The 22,419-nt window shown below is 39.6% G+C and overlaps 2 protein-coding genes across 2 annotated transcripts in view; one reads left to right on the forward strand and one right to left on the reverse strand.

Annotated features, from left to right (window-relative positions):
• LOC122542757 (serine/arginine-rich splicing factor 5-like) lies at positions 1 to 17,412 on the reverse strand. Its single transcript, XM_043680761.2, has 8 exons — positions 17,258 to 17,412; positions 15,430 to 15,576; positions 11,435 to 11,505; positions 9,020 to 9,124; positions 6,392 to 6,461; positions 3,642 to 3,715; positions 2,497 to 2,607; positions 1 to 1,710 (listed from the first exon to the last, which is right to left on the reverse strand). The coding sequence occupies exons 2-8, from the start codon at positions 15,553 to 15,555 to the stop codon at positions 1,413 to 1,415; spliced, it is 855 nt and encodes a 284-aa protein (XP_043536696.1). The 5' UTR covers positions 15,556 to 15,576; positions 17,258 to 17,412; the 3' UTR covers positions 1 to 1,412.
• Positions 16,338 to 22,419, forward strand: part of ccdc97 (coiled-coil domain containing 97) — a 19,360-nt gene continuing 13,278 nt past the window's right edge. The window contains exon 1 of the mRNA XM_043680759.2: positions 16,338 to 16,438. The gene's annotated coding sequence lies outside the window, so the exon portion shown is untranslated. The remainder of the gene's footprint in view (positions 16,439 to 22,419) is intronic.

A 22,419-nucleotide genomic window follows, 5' to 3' on the forward strand; every position in this document is an offset into this window, starting at 1 on the left:
TGACACTTGTAACTAATTTTTAATGCAGTACCATTTCTTGCTACAAGGAATGATAGCGATACACAGCCTGTATGTAGTACACAATAGACTAAACGAGCAGGAGACAGTAAAGGTACATGGAACATTGGGCAATATAGTTTCTGTATAAAATTGTTAAGTACAAACATCTAAATTGGTGTACATTTGTTGTTCCTTCCATTTAAATTCCAATGCAGAGCAACATTCCAGGTTGGTTCTCTAGCAACTAGTTAAGAGGATGGGTCACGTTAAATATAAATTTATATATATTTTAAAACAATGTGAAATGAACCAAATAAAGCATGAACTATTAACACACGTGAATCAAAAACTATATATACATTTTTTCCCCCTGCTACACTCCACCGCCAACCCCACAAGCTGCCTCCCTCCACTTGGTGTGCAGGTTAAAGAAAGCCAAACTAACTCAGCAATCACAAACCCAGGGCTTCACATTAAAAGCAAATTCCAAGTGCAAGTACAGCAGGGTTCTCTAAAGGCAGGATGCAACTGTGCGCTAGTCTGGCACAAAATCCAAAAGAACTAAACCACTGCTTTATGAAACACAAAACTAAAAAAGGAAAAAAACTTTAAAAATTGTCCCTGAACCAGTAGCAATTCAAAGAAAGAACCGACCCAACCTGGAAAGGTTTCCTGTAAAACATTTTGAATATTTTAACCCCCTCCGCCCTCTTGTGGAAAGGACGACAGGCTCAGCCATTTTGTACAAAGCTTTAAATGTTGTTTGTGCTGGTGAAACAGTGGCTTGATTCGGGTTTAGATGCAGATAGTTTGAGAGTTAAAATACTTTTGGTTTTCAGCAGTTTCCTCAATAAATGGAAGCACTTTCACCTTTCAACAGATCCATTTCATTAGAACCATACTTCAAAAAGACTCAGACTGGCCAATTAGTTAGGTGACCAAACTACAGATTTCAATTAGTTACTTAATGGTTTTATAATGGGGCACTCAAATTTGGGCTTTATAAACCTGTCATCTTCCCTAAATAATTCTTGTTTGAAACTCCATACTTCATGTAAATTGTCTAGACGCTCCGATTGTTCCAGCTAGGGAAACTCTCAATCCCACACATTGAAATGTGAAGTGACTGAATCCCCTCAGACAAGTCCCAGTGATCACCACCAGAAGCAATGGTACAGCCTGGTAAACAATACTAGACAAAATTATGATCAAGCCTTTCTTTTCAACGATATATTACTTTAAATCAGATGTCTGTATTTGAATGGGCTCAAAGTTAGAATTGTTTGCATGAAATAAAAACCGAAGTACTTAAACCCCAAACCCAGCATCAGACAGAAAAAAAAATCAAAATGAGGCCAACATTTCATAGAAAATCTTTAGCAAATTATAAAAACACTTCTACAACACGGTGGTTACTCTGCACTGTTGACAGGGGACTGCTCCCGAGAACCAGACCAGGAACGGGTCGATTTAACAGGAGAATTTGATCGCGACCTCGACTGGGTTGGTTTCCTACGACGTTTGACCTCAGGCGAACGGCTCAGTGAGCGCGATTCATTCCTCTGCCGCTTGCTATCACGAGCGGGCGACCTGCTCCGGGAACGAGACCTGCTACGGCTTGGGGAGCGGCTTGCAGATCTTGAAGCGCTTCTAGAGCCCTTATAGCTGCGGGATCTTGAAGAGCTTCTAGAGCGGGATCGTGTCCAAGACCTGAAAAAGCAAAGGAGACAGTGTAAGGAACAATTCATTACTTAGCAGGTTTATAATCGTAAACTCTGGACAGGACATAGCAAGAACTAAGGAATGATAGCAATGTATAAGCTAACTTCCCCATGAACATTCACTATCCCCCCCAGTGTCTCATAATACATACTGTCAAATACTCTTCTACTGATGTTATTAGAGCAGAAGGAACAAAGCTACAGCACTGCAGCTCTCCCAAATGCACGGAGGGACCACTACAAGTTGACTATACTGTTGCAATGTTTCAAAAAAATAGCAATGGAGTGACCCAATGGTGGGTGATACCAGCCAAAGGATCAGCAGAGGACATAGAAAATTGTATTTAAGCTTCTTGAAAACATAATACAGAAAGTCAATTCTGTATTCTAAATGGAACAAAGCAAATATAACTTTACCTCAGTACCAAAACTTAAAAGCAGTTAACGCAAAATACTTTGCCACAGTGAAGTAAAGATCAGAGCTGCAGAGCAGTGGAATTAATTAGGTCCACTAAAGATGCAATACTTTGAACAGTGTACATTTTGACACTTCATTTTTCAAGTCGATTCTATTAGATTGATGAGGAATGTGCTCTTCAGACACTGAAATGTGTCCAGTCTCAATCTGCAGACTTGCATAGCACCACAAATTAATGTTCTCTAATGAAGCATCATTTAGTTACACCCTCATACCCTTTTAAAACAAAAACAATTTTAGAAACAGAAATCCAGCTAAGCAGGGGCTAAATTTACATTTTACTGCACTGCTGAATACCTGTGGCGTCTTGGCTCCTCAATCAATTGGACCCTCCGGCCACTGATTTCTTTTCCATCCAGTTTATCAATTGCATTTTTCAAATCACTGTAAGAGGCGAACTCCACAATACTGTTAGGAATAAAAAAGCCCAGATTAGGACAGTAATATGGGATAACAACAACTTTGAAACAAGGAAAATTTCTATTTGCACAACTGTTGTGAAATTTAACAGCACTTCAGATTAAAATTTAAACTATTACGGCTTAATGTTAAGTGATGGTTTTAATTCAGCATAAATCTTTTCAACCTTTGTCATTTCCCTCAACTCCATGCTTAGGTCTCCAATTTTGATTTCATTCTTCCAATGGTCTGTTTCTATGCTTGTACAGCTCTATAACTGTCACAAACCTACCCAATCAGAAGTGGCAAGCCAGAAGATAATAGGCTCTTCTCCCCACCCAGTTACCCTCAAAATCTAAAGATTCACTTTAGTCCCATTTCTTGCAGCAGAATCCAGATGGATAAAATTCTTACATCTGCCCTGACATCATCTCCCTCATCATCAACACTGCCTGATGCTGTCAGACTGCTTGTTCAACATTCAGGCTCTGATAAAGCATAATCTCCTCCAGATGGGTATTGGAACACCAAAGCTGTTGTCACAAATACCAGACCCTTGCTTATGACTTTATTCTCCTCCCTGGTCGCTTAGACTGAACCAGCACAAGATGAGAGTCCTATCCAACTGCACTGAACATCCAAGCTTATACTATACCAGTTTTATTTCAAGGACAATCTACTCCAGAAAGATGATTTTTTTTCAGCCCCCCTTCAGACTCAACCTTCCTCACAGGGAAATAAACTGATGACTAAAAAATTCATTTCCAACACTTCCCAATTTCCACTTCCTGAAAATCTACTATTCTGACCAAAGATTTGACCACCATTTGATATCAGACAGGGTCATTATGAAGCGTTTGTAACATTTTTGTATAACAGATTACGTTAAATGTGCACAGGATGACATTGTAACAGTGATGATGCCTATTCAGATGCTCATACCTGACTGGTCAAATTTCAGGTTCATGATCACAATGGAAAACATTGGTAAGGTAACTAGCAGATTGCCACTTTCCTTACAATTGCTTTTACTGTTGTCTTACCCTTCATTATTATGGACTCTGTGAGCATCAGTGAAGGTCACTTCACCAGCCTGGCGCATGATGTCCTTCAGATCCTACAAACAGGAAAATCCTTTCAGACGTAATCCAGAAAGAAACCTTACACTGCAAAATCATATCAGTTACAACAGTCTCAGAATTGGGATGTCATGCTATAGGGCTTACTTTGACTAAGTAAATGACAGCATGGGTGAGCAGTTGCACGTAGTGTTTACCACTCGCTTATAGCTTACCCAGAGCTCTACCCATCAGTTTAAATAATTGACACCTGCCTGGTAACAAAACTAGACCTAAACTTCCTTTAACGATTTTCCAAAACAGAAGACAAAAAATCCAGCACACACATTATGTATTGTCCAAGATGACTAAGTTGGAAAAATTGCTACAATTAATCGGGACTCAAAACTCAATGGTCTGAATAAAATTCAAAAGTATTATTCATAACTGCCACAATCACCAGGATTCTTTTGATTCATGTTCAACCAAACAAGGAAAATAATAATTTGGTTGGTGACAGCTTTAATCACTTATAAAAATTCAATTGTCACAAAAGGGAAGTAGTGAAAAATCCCTTTCCAAACTTGTCAATGAAGTAGCAGTCTACAAAGAAAACTACTGCTGCGTTTTGTGCACTTTTTCAATATCACTAGTAGCATTTTCAAACCACCTTTACTCATTTAAACTTTGTCAGGGTTAGAAAGGGAGATCTAAGCACTTTGTTTCCATTTCCTTCATGCTACGTGCTTCACTGGTTTCCTGTAGAAATTAATGCCAGCTTTTGCCTCAATCCACATAGCCGCTAAATCAGTAAGACATGCAATGATCATATCAGGGGACCATTGATCCCTGGAAGCATAAATATTGTAGTAATATGAACAATATCATGACATCCCTATTCAACACATTAAAAAGTTAATACATTTTAATTAGCGCTGGGTTACCCAAACAATTAGTTTTAGGCAACCATCCATGCCCTATATGATGCATCTAAGCAATGGGTGCACCCACTCAATACAATACCCTCTCGATACAGCTTCTTGGGACATGGCCCTCCCTCAGTGGCACCGAATGTGCCTGCCACCCTGGGTAAAGTACCACCAATAATCATGGGTTGTGTGAAGGCTCGGACACCTCACAAGTCAATCTCCTGCCAAGCCTCCAAGCGAGATCGACACGGTTTTTTTTTCCTTACACCAGGACTGGGGATGCGACAGGTGTCGATGCCATCGGTGACCCTAGGATCAGTACAACCCAGAACCCGCGTCCAGCTGCCTGAATAATCGTGGGAGCCGACTGGCAAATTAGTCAACACGGGACCTTTTCCAGATACCGGACGCGACAACACGAGTAAAGGGAACTCCTGGTCAAAATGCGAATGACCTCACGACAAGCTGCTAAACAAAGGTTTTCAAATTTAGTCAAATAGTCATTTATTTCCAATCAAACAATATTAAGCCATCAGATTTACATACAGTCTATATTCACAGTTAAATTGGCTTCTCCATTAATATTTTATATCAGAAATATAATGGCAATTCATATTACATTGGTGCAGAATACCATTAGATTTCATCAATATTTAATTTGTGTCTCCCTAGATCATACTTTCACAAAAATAACCCAAAAATAGAAACATCATGCAACATTCTGCGCGGGTATTATCCATATACTATTTTCTTAAAATGGACCATCCACCTGGCAGAATACAGTTAACACAACAATCAGAACAGTGGGCCTAAGTCTGGGTGCAGAGCACAGACTGACATCAGGAAGCATTCCCTCCAAGTGACCAATACCTTGAATGCTCTTCTCAGAGACAGCAAAATTTCTCCTGTTGTGCAAGCCATTAAACATTTACTGGGAAGTCTGAGGACAAGGTGGTAACAAAGTGGGACAGAAAGGACAGGGGGAAATGAAAAGCAGAAGATTCCTCGGAACTTACTCTTAATATGGTGCATCAAGACGAAATCCGGACTCAATTATCTCACGTCTAATTGCCAATTTTAATACAAACCGTACATACCAAGTGGCAGATAGGAAGACGTCAAATTTTGTGCACTGATTGTGAAAATGGACATCCATATGCAGGATAGCATTTGAGACAAAGGTACAATTATGCAAATGAACTGAAAACATAGGTGACGCAGTATAAATGGTGCTTTACCACATTATCACAAGCAAAGTAGATTAGGCTAATCCTCTGCTGTCATCAGTATCCTGCCACAGTTTGGATGAGATTCCAGCTCTATTCTATAGAATGCTTTATCAGGGTGCCGTAAGCCACTCGATCAAAGACGTCAACAAAATCTTGCAGCAAATTTCTGATCTTCTGGTCATAAACACCTTACTAAAAAAAATCCAGAGAAAGTGTCCAAGCAATTCATGTAGGGAATGTAAGCACTCATTCCAGAAGCCACAGATACAAAGTCCACTGAACAATTTAAGGGAGAGATTCTTGCTTGAAAAACAAGCATTAAGAGACCAGGATTAAACGTGGTCTAAGCTGTCAACGTTGATCAAATTCCAGTGTGGTCTCGATAGATGTATTCCAATTTCCATACAATATTTACACAAATAAACAGTCAACATGCAGGTTAAAGCAGGCTATGGGTTATATTTATGAAGTTATGACCCATGTGCATTTGACCCATGTCCATGTAAGCACACATATCTAAGTTTATTAAGTTTGGTAAATTCTTACTTTTTTGGAACATTGGAATATCTGCACCCACCTGCCAGCTAACACGGGAAGATAGATTCTTCACAATCAAACGGTAGTCCGTACGAACAGGAGGTCCATATCTGAAAATTCAGAAGTAGCAACTTATTGAAAGTAACAAAATATAATAACTGCATCACCAACACTGCTGCATATTAATCGCCAAACATGAAAGATACAAAAAACTAACAGTCGAGGCTCAACTCTAAATCACTGTCGAATCCATTACCTCCACTGGAGATACAGGCCCTAGTCTCTGCCTCAAGGGTCTGGATTGGGGCAGGTAAAACCATCAAGGTTTGTGCTCTCAGATGTTGCAGCCAAGGTCTTCATTTAATAATCCATCATTAAGGTGGTGGCAAGCTTTAATAGCTCCACTCTACCAAGGAAGACCCTGCTCAATTCATAAGACAAAGTAGCTCAGACATCAGATGGGCTAAATTCATGAATACATTACAAAAGGTTCTCTGTACTGGGAAGTGGCTAAGCCACTAGTAGCAGAGGTGATGCAAGGTAACAACTGCAGAATGATTGGCCATAATCTGTCAATATTTCCACAAATTATAAATAATGATACAATTACAGTAAATGACAGTTTAACTGGAGTGGCAGAAAGCTTCTTAGAAAGTATAATGCAGGACAGGACAAACTGATGCACACTGTCTCATTACGTAACAGACATTTAGATCAAATTGTGACTAAGTAGACAAAATGGTTGATGAGGCTAATGCAGTTGATGTGATGCACACCGACTCCAAAAGACATTTGATGAAGTGCCACATTGGTGAGCTTGACAGTAAAGTTGAAATCTATGGAATAAAAGGATCAGGGACAGCACAGGTGAAATTGGTAGAGTGTCTGGGAATACTAGTAGACGGTGATTTCTTAGGAGGGAGAAAGTATAAGTGGTATTTCATGTGGTCAGTATTACTTTCGCTGCATTTCGCGATCTACATTAAATCTCTCAGATTTGGACGCAAAGGATAATTTCAATACCACAAAATGATACAACTCAAGTTTTGTGAACTGCCAGAAGAGTGATAAACTCAGGACATAGGCCGGTGGAAAGAGCAGTCACGTGCTAGTGAAATATATTGTTCAGAATTACAAAGTGATTTAGCTTGGTTGAGTGCAGGACAGGCAATATAATAGGCAGGAACAAAAAGATTGGGTGTGAGCATCTACAAACCACGAACTTGGCAGGGCAGTTCGAGAAAATGCTTCTAAAAGCAGCATATATGAAATCCTGGATTTTATAAACATAGGCACAGAGGTTAAAAACCAACTTCACAAAACATGTTGGTTCCACCTCAACTGGTGCTCAGAATTGGACACTTTCCGAAGTATGAGAAGGCATTGAAGTTGCAGCATAAAAAATTCAAGCATGGTTCTAGGGACAAGAAACTTTAATTTCAAGAGCAATTTGGAGAAGTTGGGGATAATTTCCTTTAAAAGGTTAAGTAGAGATTTGACAGAGGTATTCGGGGGATCTGTAGTCCGTGTGGACGACAGATTCAGTAGTGGCTTTCATAATGAATTGAATAACGAATACAAGGGAAAATACTTGTTGGGCTACAGGGTAAGAGAACCATTGTTACTCTTGCAAGAGGAGAAAGTGAGGACTGCAGATGCTGGAGATCAGAGCTGAAAATGTGTTGCTGGAAAGGCGCAGGTCAGGCAGCATCCAAGGAGCAGGAGAATAGATGTTTCGGGCATGAGCCCTTTCCTGAAGAAGGGCTCATGCCTGAAACGTTGATTCTCCTCCTCCTTGGATGCTGCCTGACCTGCAGAGCTTTTCCAGCAACACATTTTCAGTTTTACTCTTGCAAGAGTCAGTACTAACCCGATGGGCCAGTTGGACTCGCTCTGTGCTGTAACCATTTATGAGTCAATGATTGAGCTCCCACAACCTTGCTGGAAATCAATCTACAGAAAACCCAGCCCGGTCACAGCATAGCAGTGAAAGTCCATAAGGTGAAGAATGGTCAGTTTGAATAGACTGTCGAGTTCTGAAGTTGAGGGAAAGGGAAAATAGCAATTCAACTTCCAAATATCATCATCCAAAGCTCAAAATGCTGGATGCACTCAACAAAGCTTCAACGGAGAGGGAGAGCAGAATTTCTCAAACCAATAAACTTCCATCAGAAAGACAATACGTTACGAGATGTACAGCACGCAGAGGTAGGAAAAGGACAGAACAAGAGAGAAAAAGGAAGAAAAGACAGCATGATAGTTCAAGGTAAAAGGCAAACATGAGGAGAACAGCAGAGAACAAGGGATGAGTTTGCAGGGGACATGTAGATTGTTAAAGCAGAATGCTACAGGGTGTGGGAACATGTGAAGGAGAAGCTATGTGCATGCAACAGTGTATATTTGCACCATGTTTGGGTATTTTGAGATGGGGGGGGGGGGGGGGGCGCGGAGAACAGGGATAGGAAAGCAGTCAGCTAGACTCTGGGCGAGGTTCTCCCTGCTGATTGCACAAATATGTGCCAGTGTTGTGGTGAGTGTACTATTCCAATACACAATCTGCAATACTACTCCATTAGTATTTAAAACACCTCCCAACATTTTGTTTAATAAATTATTGTATTTAAGCCTCTTTATCCTTACCCAGTTTTCCCCAACCCATCCCATTTACCTTAGTCCACTGCTTCGCTCACTTCTGGGGCGGTAATAGTTAAACCTTCCACCAAACCTGCCCCCTCCTCTCCGAGGTGGTGCTTTTGCAAGCTCCACAGTGATCCTAGAGAATATTAAAGGAAATTCAGAAAACAAAACTGCACACAAATCAGGCAAGACAATCTTGAAATTTTACAGTACATAAGCTTTTGCAAACAGAATCCTTAAAAACGAAACCAAACATTTATTCAGTCCCCGGATAATCACTGGGTCAGCTTGCATTCACTGCCCATTCTTAGATGCCCCTTGAGAAAAATGACAGTTTTGTGCCACTACAGATCTTATAGGTACTGTTATGAAGGGAGTTCAGAATTTGGACCCAGTGACAGTGAAGGTACAACGATATATTTCCTAGTCAGGAAAGCATGTGATGTGGAGGAGAACTTGCACCTGCTGGTTCTACCCTTCCAAAAAGCAGAACCCACATATTTAGAAGACGCTGTTGCAAGAGCCTTCATGCATCACTGTAGTTCACCTTGTATTGATGCACCATAATGCCACTGCACACCAGCGGTAGAGGGAGTGAACGTCCAAACCAGTGGATTGGTGATCAAACAGGCTGCATTTCTTCAATTGTGCCAAGCTTCAACAGGTGGAGCTGCACGCCTTCACACAAGTAGAATCTATTTTAACTCACTCCTGATGTGTGCATGTAAACAGCAGACAGATCTGGAGAGTCCAGAAAAATGCTATGTACTGCAGAACTTCTAGCTTTGACCTGTTCACGCAACCATAGTATTTACATGCTAAGTTGAGCTGAGTTTCTGGTCAATGGCAACACCCAGGATGTTGCCATTGCGGGTTTGGCAGCTGTAATGACAATGTCATGGAGAAGTTTAGATTCTTCCTTGTGAAATATTCACTGTGCCACATAATGTTATCTACTACTACTGACGCACACCTTAATGCCTGGCTTCAAATCAACATGAAATGCCTCATTACCAAAAGCAGTGAAGAGTGAACATTTTGCATTCAGTGAACATGCACACTTGTGACCTTATGACTGAGCGAAGGTGAATGACAAAGCTGCTAAAACAGATAACCCAAGAACGTATGCTAAGGAACTCCTCCAGTGCCATTGCCTGGACTGAAAGTGATTGACTAACAAGCATGTTCCTTTGCACTAGACATGACAAATCATTAGAACATTATCCCCTTGATCTACACAGACTTCAGTTTTCCTACAATCCTTGACATTACACTTGGTGAAATGCTACCATGTCGTCAAAGACTGTCACTCACGTCAAGTTCAGTTCTTCTGTGCATACTTGGACCAAGGTCATTATGAACTGAGTGAGTCTGATAAATTGAGTAGCGAGCAGCTTATTGCTGAATGAGTCACTTGATGAGCACTCAATGACCCTATCACTTTGCTAATGATCAGAGTAGTTTAATAGGGTTGTAACTGGCTACTTGGATTTGCCCTGCTTTTAGAAGACCAAACATAGCTGGGTAATTTTCCACATTGGTGGGTAAATGCCAGTGCAAATATTGTACTGAAATGGTTTGGCTAAGGACAAAGCCAGTTTTGGACCTCAAGTCTTCAGTACTATTCTGAATAGTGGCAGGGAACATAGCTGGTGCAGTATCCAATTTCATCAGCTGTTTCTTTGTATTGTGGTTGAAGGTGGTCACAAATGCTTCAGGCTTTTCTCTTGCATGTGTTAAATAAAGTTTCTTAAATCAGGTACAACAGTAATAAGGATGCCTTTTAACGAGAATTTGATAGGTCCTCATGCATTTTGAAATAATTACATTCCTAAAATGAGGGACCCCTAGAAGGAGCTCATTTATTGAAGTTATCAAGTCCAAAAACTACAAAGATTGGAAGATCCCGATCCCACACCAATGAGTAAGAACAAATTACTGCAGATGCTGGTATTTATACTGAAGAAAAATGCTCAAGATCACAGCCGGTCAGACAACGTCCACCGAGAGAGCAATCTAAAGTTGAATTTAGAGGACTCTTCATCAGCCCTGAAGCTTCAATGTAAACACATACTTTAGAAATTTCAACTGAAAACCCATGCTTTGCCCATGTAGCAATTTCATGAAAATTTTTAATAAAACAGGATTCACATCTTTCACTACTGATCTTGGAATTAGAACACTGTGCAAAATACACTTGCACTTTTTAGCCAATTCAGATTTAATCAAGAATAACAGACATGAACTTTTTTTGGACTAATGAAAATCAACCCCCAACATTTAATCATTGTCCTTGACTTACAAACATGAATAATGAAATTGAGGAATTTGCTGAAATTTACTACAATCCTAAAGAGTTGAAGGCTGATGGAATATGCACAAGATTCAACCTCCTCTTCCTCCACATCATACGTGCATTGATTATTCTGACTGTTGAAAAACCTACCTCTCCCGGAACAGTTCCTTCCCATTCAGCTCATAAACTGCATCATCAGCATCCCGGGCATCATCAAATTCCTAAACAAGGATAGCAAGAATCCAATTTATTAAAAAAAGTTAAATAATTTTATGAATGGCTTCACAAAATCACAGCTTGCATACCAGAGTCAATCCAAGGGAGAGGAGCTCAAATTCTACTGAGACCAAAAATAAAAAATTCAGAAGCTGGGCCATTGTGAAAATAACCAGCTCAGAAACATCCTTCACAAGGGAATACACCGCCTTGTCTTTTTTGTACTCGAGTCATCATTTTTGAAAGTCAACAAATTACAAGCAATATTCACAGGCAGAGAACAAGTTAAAAAACATTGTTAATTCAGGGAACAACTTTACTGCAGAAAACAGTAGTACGCTTTGTCATTGTTTCTTTAGTACATGACTAACCAACCCAAGACCCAGACTGTTTAATAGCCCTTTTACTGCCACTGACATCAAAATCCGCTGTACCATGCAGTGAAATTCCATTTCCCCAAAGGAACATGCAGCTGCAATCTAGTCTTAAGTTATAGTCTTAGTGGGTAACATTAGAGAAAGATCTAACTACATATTCTAATTAAGACTGTTTGCATCACCACAAAAGCAGTCAGGACTAATCATTAAAATCTCAAACTTAAGAAAATTCACTGAAAGGAAAGATGGACAAGGCTGATTTACATATCATTGCCAACTCTCCGTTAGGCATGACAAATCATTGAAACTGTTGATGCTAGGTTTGTATCCAGATGAAGTGAAATCTACTTTCAAAAATGATTAGTAAAATCACTGAACGTAAATGCTTATTGCCATCATGGACTCAAGTTATAAAAACAAACATTTCACATTAATGCTCATGGTAAACAAGAATCATGAGTTAAAATATTCAGAACGCCTACATTTCTGCATTACACTGGCGTTAAGAACTTCACGTTCTCCAGCACCATTAATAGTATTAAAAAATAAATTGAAGTGTTCGAAGCTCAGACAAGATTTTTAAAGTTTTGTTACACGTACCTGGAAGACCACAGCAAATTTACATTAATTGTTTTGCACTGGTTATCTGGGAAAGAACCACTGCAGGCCTTATTATTATGCTTAGAGCGGTTACAGAGAGAGCTCCAAAGTGATGACCCAAGGTTATTCATCTAGATTAGGACAACATTCAATTCACAGAGAAGCTAGAATGCCCTGGCACTTCCCTATGCTGCAGAGTCCTTGGATGCGGAAGGTCAGACAGTCGGACAAGATTTTCAAATGAACTGCTACCATGCATCCATATAGATTGGAAGTGCTGCAATGGCAAGAGAGATCCTCCATCTTGATGGTATTGTGCTGTTTATATTCTTGCAATGATCCAGATAATGGATTATTCACCACACTGCTACATAGGCCTGATGGATAGTGAGTAAACCCTAAAAGGATTAGCAACTCGGAATACCCATTATTTTATATCTTTGTGGTATAACAGTTAGTCCAGTCCATATCTGGTAACATCCACTGCCCCAGATCTGGAGCAACTGATGTTGCATTAGCTGAAGATTACAGAAGCATGTTCCAAGCCCCTAACAGCCCAATTCGAGTAACCAGTTTTCCTACAGCCATACAAGCATTTAATTAACCAAAGGGTTATGAACTGAGCTTAACACCCAAAATGGCAGCAGGAACATGGGAAGAACAGCACTTAAAACTCTGAACTCTCTCCCTGAGAGCACTGTATGTGTACATCCCCATGGACTGCTATGGTTCAAGGCAACTCATTGCAACCACCTAAAGGACAACTAGGAAGGGACAAGAAATACTGGATTAGTTAGTGTCACCCAAATCCCAAGGAAGAACAAAAACCACCTCATTCGCAATCTTACGAAGGAGGACGAGCTGCTCCCCTGCAATAATATCCTAGCAACTAGTGTCAAGTCAACTACAAACATTCTACCAGATAGTACTCTAGCTATGGAAATTATTTTTTTAGTTTGGCTGCTGCAAGGGTGCCATGGTATCATTTATTTCAATGTTACTCCGACCTTGCCTTTTGCACATTGACAACAGGATCCAAATTGTGACAGAATCTAGCAGAACCAAAAAGGAAGGCAGAAACTGATGTCACTATTAGTGATTGTGAATGGGCAAATATGGATGCAATTGATTGTTTTAACTCAACACACTATGCCAGTCTTCAATGTCATCAGGCAGATCTCAAGGTCACAATTCTACAGGGAACGTTTAGCTAGATCAGGAGCTATAACTGGTCAAGAGTACATAGCTACAGGTGGGATGGCATAATGCCCCAGTTCCTGGTGCGGCTAAACCACAACCCATGGTTCAAAAGGTCACATCTTCCTACAGTATCTCTAGCATACCTACTTTCTTTGTAAAGTATCCTCAGGTTTAGATTATTCACCATATGGTTTACACAAAATAAAGTCTGACTACTGCAAAAAGTGCAGACAAGACATCTCAGAAGCACTGAAATTTGTGCACCAGAATCCTGACCCAAAACTAGTGTTAGAACTGCACAGTGCAGCATCTACCTAATGGGAATCAGTGAAACTCTGCTGTATTTGACTTCAAATTCTACAAATAGAATATAAAAATATAGACCAAATTTCATTATAAAAGCTAATGGATAAGGAATGATTCATTATACTTCAGTAGCAATTCTATGATAGCGAAATGCTTCAGAAACACACTGAAGTCATGACAAATAGTGTTTATAGAGGTGAAGGTTTTCTGTCCCTTTTCCATGAAATATCCATGCGCTGTACCTGTCACAAAAGCAACCACTTAACATGGTTGGTCAAGCAATGGAATGGTGCCAACAAAAACAAGACCGAATTATCTACATGGTTGCCCCGGACAGATTGTTTACTTGGTACATTTGGGATGAGAGTTGACACAAAGTCAACAGAGGAGGATCTGGTTGCAAAATGAAATTTATCAGAATGTTTTAAGGCTTATGTCGTCAGTTCTCAAACTGGATACAATGCATCAACTTTAGTGGAATTCACACTAGGCTACATCATTCAAATACACCAAACTTGGCAAAGTATCTCTCTTCAGTTCCTCAGGAGCTGAATCGACAAGCATATTCTGAGCACAGAACACCTGCCTGGGTAAGATCAGTTTGTATGTAATATTTCTGCCATGCAAAGTTCATTTGTAACATGAATGCTGCCGGTTACCCCTCCACGAGATTCAGTTCATCACGCCTACCACCACTTACCTGAAACAGCCATTTAAGTGTGGTTGCAAATGAAACAGCATAGAATCCATGGTGTGGAAACAGGCTATTCAGCCCAACAAGTCCACACCAACCCTCTGAAGAGCATTCCAACCAGATCCCTATGCTATGTCTGTAACCCTGCATTTCCTGTGGCCAACGCACCTAACTTACACATCCCTGAACATTATGGGCAATTTAGCATGGCCAATCCAACTAACTTGCACGTGACTGCAGAAGGAAGCGGTAGCACCCTGGGAAACCCATGGACATGGAGAGAACGTGCAAACTTCCCACAGTCAATTATTTGAGAAGAAACAATAAGATAAGGCTAAAACATCATCTCCATCACAATGAAATTAAGTAACTGAAACCTCCCACCTACTTGTAAAATCACCTTGATATATTAAAGAATAATATCTACTAATGAACAACTGTTTTAATATGGTAGAAGAGAGTCTACTTCAGCAGTTTCCTCAAATGAAAATTTTCGATCTCAGTCAGGCTGTCACCATGCATAATTATCCAAATCAGGAAAGAACATTAAAACAATATGAAATTAGAGGTTACATCCATATAAGGACAGCAAGATGTTTCTCAGATATTACAGGGAACTTTCAATTTCAAAATTTAAACACATCACAGGTAACAATTTTAAAAAGTGATCCCACATTTTATTAAAAACTATTTTAAAACATCAAGTCACAGGATAAAATCCAGGAATCTGCAACAAGTGGCAGCATACTCACCACAAACCCAAAGCCTCTCTTCAGGTCAATTTCACGGATACGTCCATAACCTTTGAAGAACTTTTCCACATCACGTTCTCTCACCTGAGGACTCAGGCGACCAATAAACACACGGCAACCGTTCATTTTGTAATGATTTTATACAGCCTGAAAGAATATTGTAATAATGTTGCACTGTTAAAACCAGAATCTCAGACTTGCTGTAAAAGCTTACCAGTTACAAGTAAGGCAGTATATCACCACTAGCTGAAAGAGACACTACAGTTCAATAGATGAAGTGCAAATAACTTGTAATCAACTCAAGGTCAGGTTGGCAACTTGCCCAATTGCAATTCCACAGTACTTAACAGAGAACATAGAGCAAACCTCAACTGCTCCATCTTTATTATGTTAAGTAGAAATTCATATAAACAGACCTGCACATTGAATAACTACAATTAAAATTTACTAATCTTCAGACGACAAGCTGTTAACCTAAAGCAATTGCCAGCACTAAAGTTAGAGAAAGCAAGGCAGCATATTCACACAAGGAGGATCTTGAGAAGTTGGAAACAATTAGCGACTGCTCTGGATGCCAGATTACACATAAGCAAAACAATGAAAGATTGGTCAGTTATTGAGCGTAAACACTAACGTATGTTCTAGGCACTGAACTGGTTCAGTGATTTGAATTATAAATCAAGGATCATTATTTCCTTGTTGCAGCTTTCAAACCATTATCAAATTCAACATCTGACCCCATAAACTGCATACATTAGTTAAGCAAAGTTTAACTCCTATTGCAAACATCTAATGTGATTAAGAGGTAGCCTCATAGCATATCAACCTTCAGACTCCACTTTTTAAAAAAAATACTTGCAGCTGGTAGGGATTTTAAAACGGTATTTGCATATTGACTTTGCAACCTTTAGCACAAAGTGCACACTCTGTTGTACCTTGGCGTCCATCTTGCTTCAAGACGTTAAAAGCGACATTAATATACAACGCCAGCTTTTCCAGGCTTCCCAAGGTAAGGAACGTATAAGTTAAATTAAAAACACGCCTTCTAAAGAACTTCGAGATAATGCTTCAATAGTTTGAGGCAGAAAATTCTGTAATTCTAAATCACTACCAACATCTGCATTTCTCCTTGTATGCGATATTTAAAAAATTCTACTGCCCCATTAATCTTGTGATTATCTGACATTTGTATCATCTTGTTATCTCTGCTACCAGCAGAAACAATTTATCGCTATTTAACTCAATAGAGAAAGCTCACTCGTTAACAAAAAAAAACGTCTCGGTATAATGCTGAAGAATATTATTTCCAGCTAGAAAAGGTTTAGTTTGTTTTTCACATAAAATCGCGCACCAACCGAACCGAGTTTACTAAAAATACAACGACGCCATCAGTCACCAGTAACCGCGAGGGTGTTTTTTCAAAAAAAAAACAAGGCAGTGCCACAATCCGAATCTAAACCAGATTTGAAAAATTCGACACCGTTAATGCCCCGATTAATCAAATGCCCTGAAGATAAAGTATTTTACATCTGATCAAGTTCTCGGTCGGTGCGGATAGGGGAAAAAAAAACACCATGTGGGGTGGGGGGTGGGGAGCTCGTGCCGAAAGAGAAGGTTCCAGAAAGGAAAACAGTTAAATGATGAAACAGTGCAGCCAGAGGCGAATCGCCCTGCCCGCCCCTCCCCCACCACGAGGCCTACCTCCAGCCGCCGCCTCTCGGCACCAACTCGAGCAGCGGCAGCGACGCCCCGGAGCCGCGCCCCGACACGACGCGAACCCACCCAACCCCCCGGAAAAAAAAAGCCAGCCGCGACTCCCTCCGCTCACTCGCTGCCTCGCCGGGTGGTTCTCGGGATGGCTCTGCCGCCCTTCAGACTCTCGGCACTCGGTGATTTTTCTCTCTCGCTCTCCTCTACCTCCTCCTCCGCCGCCGTCGACGCCGCTTCTTCTCCTCCTTCAGTCACTTGACGCCAACGTCACTGCAGTGAAACGGGGCTTCCCGTGCTCGGCTGCAGGGGCGGCGTTGTGACGTCAAGGATATGTTTCCCCACCTCCGCTGTCAATCACAAGCTTCACCCCGCCCCCTCCCTCGTTACTGTCGATCAACACACTGGATGTGCCAGGCCCAATCATTCCCCTCACTGCCTCAACCTAAAAACATGGAAAAAATAAGCACTACCGCACTTAGGTGGTAGTGTGGGGGTTAAAATAAAAAGGAAAAAAAAAAGAAAAAAAGAGAAAAAAAAGAAAAAAAAAGAAAAAAAAGAAAAACATGGAAATTAGGAACAGGATAACTCCATTCGGCCCTCGAGATTACTCTGCCATTCAGTCTGTTCATCCAACTCAAGACTGCTGCTTTATCCTCATTTTTGATCCCTTCAGCTCCAACTACTATATCCAACTCCCTTTTGAAATCATTCAATGTTTTAGCATTGACCACTTTCTGTGGTAACAAATTCCACAGCCTCACCACTATCTGCGTGAAGACATTTCTCCTTATCTGAGTCCAAAATGTTTTTTCTTATATCATTTGTAACTCATGGCTCTAGACTCCCCTATCATTAGAAACATCCTTCTTGCATTTAACCTGTCTGGTCCAGTTAGAATTTGGTTGGTTACCTTCACTCTTCTGAACTTCAACAAAAATAATCCTAACCGATTCAACCTTCCTTCATACTTTAGTCCTGCCAACCCAGGAATCATTCTGGTAAACCTTCGCTGCACCCCCTCTATTGCAAGAACGTCTTTCCTGTCATCTTGGGAAGTTGTAATGGTTCAGTTCTCTAATGGGTGCTACATTAGACAACAAATATTCATCTAATCCACCATATCCAATAATCTTTTAAGATTCTGGATAGCCTTGGGGTTGGGTAATTTGGTATGCCTTTAATCTTCTGGCATTATTCCTGCAGTTTGACAATGTGTCCCAAGAAACAAACGGAATCTTTAGACAATTCACACTAACCTTTAAGTATGGGCTGTTCCTATTGTAGACACTTTAAATTTGCATGCCCTCACTAATCATGCTCTTCAATAACTTCCCCATTGATTTTTGTATCATCCATGTGGCATGTGACTCTGTGAAGATCTCGTAAAATGTTTGACCTTAGTCTTTGGAAAATCATTGGTGCAATGCAATTCCAAATGAAAATTTGTTAAAACAAAATCTTTCAAGTGGAGTTATAATTGTGATTATGAACCTTGATTGCCAATCCAATGGCACTTGTGAAAAGCATTGAGTTCTGTGAAAAACCTGTTCTTGGCAACTGTGGACGAAGGATGAATTTCTTTTGTTACTGTCTTGTTGTATAAATTCAACACAGTTACAAATAGAACCATTAGACTTGGGTCTGCAAACCATACCTGAACACCACTTTGCTGGATTCCTGAGTAGAGAAATAACATTCTTATACAGCTTCTAGTGTTTTAATCTAGATCTCATTCAAAAGGTAGAAAAGCTCAAGAAACAAAAGCTAAAAGAATTCTTTTGTGAAAAGGAGTATCCAAATTTATTCTAAAAGTTCAGAAAGTCAAAATGTGAATACAGCATTGAACTTAGAAAGAATGCTAAACCTTTCTGCAATTCTACTCATGGCAAGATGCAGCACTCCTTCCCATATTACTTTTCTACTCTGGAATGAGAATTCCTGGTTGTGAAATACATGCGATCCTATTATCTGATGTCCCATGTTGTGACAATTCTATGGCTTTCACAGGCTTATTTTGTCCTGGTTTATATTTGTTAAGAAAGGATGACCGATTGTTCTGTTCATAGGCAAAAGTGAGGACTGCAGATGCTGGAAATCAGAGTTTAGATTAGAGTGGTGCTGGAAAAGCACAGCAGGTCAGGCAGCATCCGAGGAGCAGGAAAATCGACATTTCGGGCAAAAGCCCTTCAACAGGACTGTGCCCATAAAGTAAACAGCTTGTGAGGCCTTGGGTTTTTCTTTAAGTTGGAACACTAGAAGCAGGAGAGTGAGGACTGCAGATGCTGGAGAGTCAGAGTCGAAAAGTGTGGCACTGGAAAAGCACAGCAGGTCAAGCAGCATCCGAGAAGCTGGATGGGATCAAATTCCCACAGGACCAGGATTTTTAGTTTTAGATTTTCAGTAGCAGTTGCTGCTGGGGTCTTGAAGCTGAGGTTGGAAGCTGTTTTTTTCTGTCTGTTACAGCTAAAAGCTGGGATTCTTTTCCCGCTGTTAAAATTGAATGTGCAACGATCTATTTTAATGAATTTGCCTTTACCAAGGGTGTGTTTATGGGATGTAACTATAATGGAACAGTTAATATTTATAGTTAAGTAATCTATTGTTCTATTAGGTTTTCCAATAGAGTAAAGTTGTTATTCCAATTTCTTTTTTTGTATTTTCTTTATATTAAGTATTGTGTATGAATCAAGTGTAGATGTTTTGCTTCAAGTCTCGTAGTTTGACCAATTGGATTGCATCCAGAATGCAATGCCTGGCACTTACCTTTAAAATAAGAAAAAGTTAGATTTTAGGCTATCTTCTTAAAATTTTGAGGGGTTTTGGATTGGTCCATAACAGTATATTGTAAAATTGTTTATATTATACTTTTTAATGTTGGTGTGATCGCTCTGGACCATGTACCTGAGTTTCTGTAAACTGTAACCAGCGTTTTGCCAAGTATGACTCTCAATTTAATAATACTGCAACACGTCCTCCTACATCTAACTTGAAAATCAAGAGACCCCTGTTGTTGTGATTATCTGTGTGCCAAATTATTTAATCTAGGTCACTGATTTCCCTGAGGAAATTTTGGGTTTATCTTTTACAGAAGATTGTTCAGCCTTTTGCTTTTTTGCGGCTGTGTCCTGCAATGACACATTTTCTGAAAGTTACCTTTTTGTTTTACAATGAAAACATCTGGATTTTAAAGCTGGACATTATTTATGCTTGTGAGGTTTCTTTACTGCACAACATTGGCAAAGACTTTGGTGTCCTCTCTGTTGCATTGATTTACCTGCTGTGTATTTTGTCATTTTGTACCTTAAGCTATAAATAGATTTTGCACTAAGTTTATCTTCTGCCCTGAGGATTAGGTTGTTTCACTTTAAGTCATTTGCTTCATCACCATCTGAATGGCTTTCTCTTGAGTTAAGTCTTCTTTAGACAGTCATAAGTTTGACAAAGACTCATTAGCAGGTCTGGCAAGAACTGTGGAGAGAGAGAATCAGAATTAATGTTTCAAGTCTTACATCATTTTTGTTAGAAGAAATAAGCACAGCTATTATCAGAATTCGATTTAATTTGCTAGCTAAAACTTAAGGAGATAACTTTAAGGCTTTCTTGAGTGAAAGAGAAAAGAATTCATTGCTTGTTAACCACAAGGATAAGAAAACATGACACCAAACACACAAAAACAGGTATAAGGAATAAAAAGGGGGAAGTGTCTCACATAAAGAGGAAGATAAAAGAATATATTCTTTGAAAGTCCTTAAGGTAGTAGATTTAATCTGAGACCATGGGTAAGAAAGTAGGAGCAGGCCATTCAGCTCTTTCATTTTAGATCAACTACCTCAAAGCCATAATGTTGTGCCAATCCCACATCCTGTAATTTCATTAGTAACTGGAAATCTATTGAGCTCTATCTTCAAGTTATGTATGGGTCTCTGAAGTAGACAATTACAAAGATTCACCACCCTTAGAATGAAAAGATTCCTCCTCATCCCATTCCTAAATAACCCACTCCTTATTCTGAGACTGACTCTTCTTACTTTAGACCTAACAGCTATGGGAAGCAGACTTTCCACCGTTATTCTGTCTATCTATATAAGACTTTTCTTTAAACTTGTAAATATATTTGAATTCTCAGTGAATAGGTACTTCTCCAATTTATTTTTCATTGGATGTTGTCTTCTGAAATGCTGAAAGAAAAGCAGGAAGCAAGGGAGACTTCTAGTTTTGCTATTATAAATTCATTTTATATTCTCTAACTGTTAAAAAATAGTTATAGAGTCATAGAATCATACAACATAGAAACAGATCCTTCAGACCAACCAGTCCATGCTGAATATTATCTCAAACTACACTGGCCCATATTCCTGCAACCCTTTCCTATTCACATAGTTATCCAAGTTAAATGTTATAACTGTGCCTGCATCCACCACTTCCTCAGATGTTCATTCCACGTAAACCACCCTCTGTATAAAAAAAAGTCCCAAATATCTTTTTAAAATTTATCTCCTCTCACCTTAAAAATATGCACACTAGTCTTGAAATCCTCTACCCTAGGGGAATCCTATTATCTCAAGATCACCCTATCTCTACCCATCATGATTTTATGAACTCCTATATCCAGTTGCCTGAAATAAACTTCATTTGTGTATTTCTGTGTCTGCCTTAATTGTTGCTGCATAATCTGCAAGCAACTTTCATCTCAATTATGTGAAACCTGTCCAGAAATATGGCACAGATTTGAGTTTCAATGCCTTTTTATAATAATGTCAATTTTGGTTCAGACTGATTACTGTTTATTGATGGTTTTGTGAGCTGGCTCAATCTGTAGTCAGGTGATTATAGTAGCAGTATTAGTTCATTGGTCTTCCTTGTTTAAAATCATTTTAGTCCATCACATTTCACACATTTTAAAAATCAAGTGCTGGAATTTGAAAATTGATAGTTCATTGTTTACTATCACAACAGTTAAGTTAGACAAGTTGTTTCTGCTCTACTATACTTGTAGAAAAGATGGGTTGTTTAGCTCAGTTGGCTGGACAGCTGGTTTGCAATGACACCAACAGCATGGGTTAAATTCCCACTGTGGCAAATAAATGCAAAAGCTATAGAGTAGTTATAATTGAGGACTTTAAATATCTTAATATACATACTTTGGAAATGGTGTGAAGAGATTAGAGAAGATATTGAAAATACTTAAAATGGTTCTGGTGATGGCACACTTCAGAAATGAGAATTGATTAGAGAAACAAGCCCCATTAGAGACAGAAGGTTGAGAGGAGCATCAAAATA

Source organism: Chiloscyllium plagiosum, unplaced genomic scaffold (genome assembly GCF_037043375.1).
Source record: "Chiloscyllium plagiosum isolate Xiang-an unplaced genomic scaffold, Cpla_swu_hap1 HiC_scaffold_47, whole genome shotgun sequence".
Taxonomy (NCBI): domain Eukaryota; kingdom Metazoa; phylum Chordata; class Chondrichthyes; order Orectolobiformes; family Hemiscylliidae; genus Chiloscyllium; species Chiloscyllium plagiosum.

Bases quoted from the DNA above. Each gene is read 5' to 3' on its own strand.
- LOC122542757 (XM_043680761.2), bottom strand. From the start codon at position 15,555: ATGAACGGTTGCCGTGTGTTTATTGGTCGCCTGAGTCCTCAGGTGAGA. The intron at 11,506-15,429 runs GTGAGTATGCTG...ATCCTTGTTTAG, and splicing joins AGAGAGGCTTTGGGTTTGTG to GAATTTGATGATGCCCGGGA. The intron at 2,608-3,641 runs GTAAGACAACAG...TATTCCTAACAG, and splicing joins AGAGTCCATAATAATGAAGG to TATTGTGGAGTTCGCCTCTT.